This window comes from Solanum pennellii, chromosome 8 (assembly GCF_001406875.1).
Source record: "Solanum pennellii chromosome 8, SPENNV200".
Classification (NCBI taxonomy): domain Eukaryota; kingdom Viridiplantae; phylum Streptophyta; class Magnoliopsida; order Solanales; family Solanaceae; genus Solanum; species Solanum pennellii.
In genome coordinates this window covers 1925266-1931322 of record NC_028644.1, presented here as the reverse complement: position 1 = coordinate 1931322, position 6057 = coordinate 1925266, and the positions used below count along the sequence as shown (strand labels likewise).

The following is a 6057-nucleotide window of genomic DNA, read 5'->3' as shown; positions in this document are numbered from 1 at the left end:
GCGCATACCCCCATTTAGACGATTTTCGTGTTCTATAGCAAACCATTTTTTGGGTGATCCGGATTTCGACGTTATAAATACCAAAATTTTTTGTGGACGTCCGTCCATAATCTCTCACATTAAGGATAACATGAGAGTTTAAAAGTGAACATTTGTAAGAATAGAAAGGTTTCATTACTTTTTAGCCAAAGCTTTGCTCAATTAATGAAGTGGGAGCTTTTAGTTAGTAAAATCTTGAAATTATTTTAGTATAATGCACTTGTTTTTCCTTATTTGAAGCAAAGGATATTTTTCCTTATGAAAGTTTTTTTCCAAATAATAAATTTCATCAGAAGCAAAGCAGTTGACCAATTAATTCGTAAATTATACCTTGTATTCATTATTTTTCTTAATGGGCGTGGAATGAGCTAAAACACCACTTATTTTAGAACGGAGAGAGATATAAAACTAGTAGCTGTACACAATGCTACATGTTATATATTGCCTGGAAAATGCCAACATACCTAAAAGGCTAAAACTTGATCAACTATGATAATCACACAGTCAGAAATAGGCAACAAATGTAAAACACAGACAAAAATCAAGAACCTTCAAAACCAACATGATCCGACTCGTTTGGGATTGAAGCGTTTTCGTATTTGTTCAAATGCCCTCCAGAAGCAATGGAAATCAACATAAACTCACATCAAGTTCCACAAAGCCATAGTTTCAGCCGACTAAATAAATTAACCGAGCAAGTTTAAGGGGCCGCATATGAATATACAAAGCAAATACCAACAAAAGTAAATTAGTCAAGCAATTGATAAAAGGCAAAAGAGTTGTAACATTTCTTTAAGAATCAGATCAACATAAATCCCTCATCACTTCTCATAATCCTACTACAACACAATACTATATTAATAACAACTACTACTACTAAAACTAGTAGCTGTACACATTACTATATGCTACAGATTGCCTGGAAAATGCAAACAGATCTAAAAGACTAAAACTTTGATCAAGAATGATGATCACACAAGTCAGAAATAGACAGCAAATGTAAAGCAAAGAGCATACAAATCAAGAATCATCAAAACGAGCGTACTCCAACTTGTTTGGGATTGAGTTGTCGTCGTTGTTGTCAACATAAGGCCTTAGAGAGAGAGAGAGAGAGAGCTATGATTCAGGCTTTGCATTCTTGTTCTTGTGAACCTCGCCTAAGACCTTCACGAATGCTTCCACAATCTGCTTCTGTGATTCGAGTATCATCTCGTTACGTTTCATCTCCATCTCCATTCTCATTTGCTCTACTTCCTTTGCCATTTCCATCTTCATTTTCTCCATTTTCATGAACCCTTCGCCTAATAACTTTATCGATAAAACCATCTCTTCCACCGGATCCCTCCCCCTCTTCATCCCTACACCACCACCACCACCTCCTCCCTTCTTCCCGAATTTAGACAAACCAGGACTGAACCTAGAATCAAGATTGGGTTGTTGTTCAACATTCCCACTATTATAACTTCTTCTTGAGCTGGAAACACCCATATTCCTAATATGGAAACCATCACTCGCATTACTTCCATTATATTCACTTCCTTCATCACAATCAAAATTAGGATTCATTACAAAATTCCCCCCACCTCTAATTCCTCCTTGATCAAATCCATTTACATCTCCAATAATCCTCCCTGTTCGCTTCGCTTTCATTGAAACTCCATTTTTCATCCTATACCCACTGGAAAACTCAACATCATGTGGATGTTCTTGTTTGTTAGATCCCATATCCATGTATGAACAATACCCATTTGGAATCCTAGTAGCAAAGTTTATCTTTTCGGATTTTGTCGCAGCTAAAGCATGATTAAACATGAAATTTGGGGGTGAATCTATACTATTCTTTTGATTGATCTTCAATTTCAAAAAATTCTGATCCATCATTGTTTTTAAAGCATACCCATCACCGGAAACAGCAGTAACCGCTTGTTGTTTCTCGGCGATTTGTTGATTATTAGATCTGATTGCTGCAACAGTAGTACCATTTTCCATGGCGTCCATGTTATCAAAGAAGAACCAAGATGAGAAAAACCTACCGGTAGGACAGGAAAGGGATCTCTGTTTCTCAGCACGGTAGCGTTGCCGGAGTTTTTCCATTTTGTGTCGGCACTGAGCTGATGTTTTCGCCGGAGAAGCATCTGGGCAGCGGCTGGTCACGGTAGCTGCCACCGCATCCCAATCCGCCGTCCGTAGGTACCCGCGGCGGAGCGCGTACCATCGCTCACGGTAGGCTTCAATAAGAGCTAAAGTCTCTTCTTGGGTCCAACACGGCGGTGGAAATCTCCTCACCGGCGGCGGTGGCTTCTCCTCCGGGACGGCATCTTCTGCTACTACGACGGTAGAATCAACGTTTGACGACATCGTTTAATGGTGTGTGTGTGGTTTTGTTTATAGCAAAATTGAGTGGCTTTTAAATAAATAAAAAAAAAGGGGGTGGAGGAATGGGTAGAACTAGAGTGGTGCAAGATAGCAAAGGTGGTGGGGTGGTGGAGATTGTTGTTGTATTGATGATGTTGAGTGAAATATAAAAGTAGAGGAAAATAGGGTGGTGAGTGGTGATGGTGGGTGGGAAATGGGTGGGTAGTGCTAGATAGGTGCAAGATAGCATAGGTGGTGGGGTTGGTTGAGGTTGTTGTATGATTGATGTTGAGACATAAAGGGTGGTGTGAATGGTAGGGGTTGGGGGATGGGTTAGTGGCGCAAGTTAGCAAAAGTAATGAGGTGGTGGAGGTTGTATGATATGATGATGATGATGATGTCGAGTGAGATGTAAAATGAGTATGGAAAATAAGGTGGGTAATAGGTAGTGTTAGAGAGGCTCAAGATAGCAAAGGTGGTAGGGTGGTTGATTTCGAGACATAATAAGTGTTGTGAATAATGAGTAAATAATTTTTTAACTAATCTACTGTCTTTTGCAGAGCAGAATTAACAAAGAATAGTATATAAAAATATTCACATGTTATCTATCGACTAATGAATAAATGTTATTATATGATGATGTTGAATGAGTAGGAAAATAAGGTGGGGGAAATGGGTAGTGCTAGAGAGGCGCAAGATAGCAAAAGTTAAGGGGTGGTTGAGGTTGTTGTACTTGTACTTGTATATGATGATGTTGAGACATGGTGGGTAGGGGGAGGGGGGGTGGGGGGTAGAGGCGCAAGATAGCAAATGTGATGAGGTGGTAGTGGTGAAGGTTGAGGTAGTTGAATGATGATGTTGAGAGGTAGGGGGGTGGACATTGAATTTTGAGCAAGTTGTTTGGGTGGGGATTATGATGAATGATGACACACAAAAGGATAAGGGGGAGAGAGAGATAAAGAGTCTTTGATAATGCTAACATGCACATCCTACACCTACTCCACTAATCCACCACCACCACCCCTACTAACTTTTCTAGATATTTTAGTGACCCATCCCCCACCTTAACCCTACCCCTAGTGATTTGAGGGGGTAGGGGGTCTTGCAATTGTTGTGTGTCATTAAAAACAAGCCCATGAGGCCATGACACATAGCTTAGTGAAATGTCCAATATCACTCTAATATATGAATAATAGTATGGTGGGCAAATGAAGGTACCAACCAATAAGATGGGTGGCTTCATTGACCAAAATTGCCCACATCTCATTATTCATTGTGTCCACACCTACTCCACCACTTCACCACCATTACACTTCACCACATCATATGCTACTTTTAAGTTGTGAAATAAGAAAAAATATATTAATTCAGAGATTTCAAATTTGAATTTTGATAATAATATGAATTATAATAGAAGTTGATTGAAAAAATATTGGATGAAAGTGATTAGATAAGATATAACAATAATAAGAATTATAATAGAAGTTAATTGAAGAAATATTGGGTGAAAGTGATTAGATAAGATATAATATATTTTGATTTTATTGACGATATGACTTTAGATAAGAGGATTTGAAGATTCCGAATTAAAATAGAAGGTTGATTAGTAGCTGAGCGTTCTCTCACTTCCTTGCAAAATACGCTTGGTGGTTATATTTGGAATTTCCTTTATATAAGTAATATTAACATTATTCTTGAAGTTTCTGATTTTGCATTTTGGCTATCATTGGTGTTTTCTGTTCTTCGATTATTGCATTATTTTATTGTCGTTATTGTTCTTTTTTCCTATTTGTTATGTAATAGTCTTCATTTCACATTATCTTCTTGTTATTGTTTTGATAGATGTATCTCAATTTTCAAACTGTTTGATAGACTTTATTTAAATTGAGTGTATATCAAAATAATTTTTTTATTTCTATGAGATAGAAATAAATTTTGTGTATATTGTATCCTACTTGAACCTCACTAATGGAATTATATTAAGTATGTTGTTAAAAAAATGGACATTTTATAACTAAAATAATATTTTTAAAATGTATTTTTTTAGAAAAAGAAGAAAACAAATTAATGTCCACATGGACCTTACTTGCAATTCCATGAAAAGCGAAATGAATACGATTTTTCTATTTTTTTTATAGGAAATATTTAATAAGAAATTTTTAAATTTGAATTTTGTGAGTAAACAATTTATTTATTAAAAAGTGTTTTCTCCTTAAATGACTCCGAGTTAATCAAGAACCAGTATGACTATGTAAATTGAATGGAAAAAAATAATAATTAAAATAGAGGTGCGGGAATAGCGTAATATTGATTTTATTAATAAACAAGTTAAAAGAATGAATAATGTTAGAAAAAAACATATTTGCATCGAGTGTTTACATAATGTTTCATGGATAAAGCACCGCACCTAATTTATGGACTTCTTTTTTTAAGAAAAAAAAACAATTTTGATATAAAATATTTATCAATCTGATTAATTTAAATTTATATCGATGACAACACCTGAATAACAAGAAATTCCCAACTCTCCTCTTAGCAATGATCTGTCTAGAGCTACTTTCTAAACAGATAAAATACTTTCAATTAAGACATTTAATTTCAGTCACGAGATTGCTTTTATATACCTTTTTTTTGTGTTTATCAACTTTTACTATCAAAATATTCATTTTTGGATGCTATCAAATATGTTTAGATTAAAAGAGATTTTCTTTCATTTGAAATTATGAGACTCCTCTAATTTTCTAATATTGGTTTGATAGTTTATTTATATTTTACTTTAAATTAAAACACATCAATTTATTTTCTAAATAATCGAAATTAGTAAATCGTATGTAACCAACGGATCCGTGGCGCAATGGTAGCGCGTCTGACTCCAGATCAGAAGGTTGCGTGTTCGATTCACGTCGGGTTCAATACCCCGGTCAAGTGGGTCCTTCTTTTTTATTTTGTTTTTTTAAATTTTGAAATCAATTATTTTATTTGTGAAAGTGAGATTAAATTTTTTTTAATTTTGAAATTAACTATTCTATAAGTGAAAAAAGTGAGATTAATATGTATTAAGAGGGGTAATTCAAGTATCTTGGATATATAATCTTGGTACAAGGAGATTAATGTTTATAAATTTAAGTTCTGTTACTGACTAGTTATTATCCTATAAATGAAAGTGAGATTAATACACAAGTTATATTAAAGAGATATAGTTCAAGTATCGTGAGTGTATAATCTTAGAACGTAGGGAGATTAATGTTAATGTCGCATATCATATTAGAGCAAGCTGGATGAATTATTGGCGGCTTGCGTCGGGATACTGTGATAAGAATGTGTCACCAAGGTTTAAAGATAAGTTCTATAGAGTGATGGTTAGATCTACTTTGATGTATACATAATATGTTTCTAGTTAAGAACATGTGCACATTCACTACAACAAAAATGATCACTAGCGACATTTAATTATTAATTGCCGCTAAATATGTATTTTTAGCGGCAATTGTCACTCTTTATATATGTCCTTAAAGTCTTTAGCGACATTGGTTCTAATGACACTTAACTAATGCCGGTAAAGACATTATCACTCTTTATTAGTGTTAATATTTAATGCCGCTAAAAATTATTTTTGTTATAGCAATTTAATTTAGAAGATTAAGAGGGTAGCAGAAATGAGAA

At 34.7% G+C, this 6057-nt stretch overlaps 1 protein-coding gene and 1 non-coding gene across 2 annotated transcripts; one reads left to right on the top strand and one right to left on the bottom strand.

The window, feature by feature from the left end:
* Positions 1 to 1155: 1155 nt before the first annotated feature.
* On the bottom strand, positions 1156 to 2397 carry LOC107027405 (protein FIP2-like). The gene has a single exon (XM_015228578.1). The coding sequence runs from the start codon at positions 2395 to 2397 to the stop codon at positions 1156 to 1158; it is 1242 nt and encodes a 413-aa protein (XP_015084064.1).
* Positions 2398 to 5234: 2837 nt separating this feature from the next.
* Positions 5235 to 5306, top strand: TRNAW-CCA. The gene has a single exon. It is a non-coding gene; the product is annotated as a tRNA-Trp (tRNA).
* Positions 5307 to 6057: the final 751 nt, after the last annotated feature.

Excerpts from the sequence above, each read along its gene's own strand:
- LOC107027405 (XM_015228578.1), bottom strand. The coding sequence starts at position 2,397 with ATGTCGTCAAACGTTGATTCTACCGTCGTAGTAGCAGAAGATGCCGTC.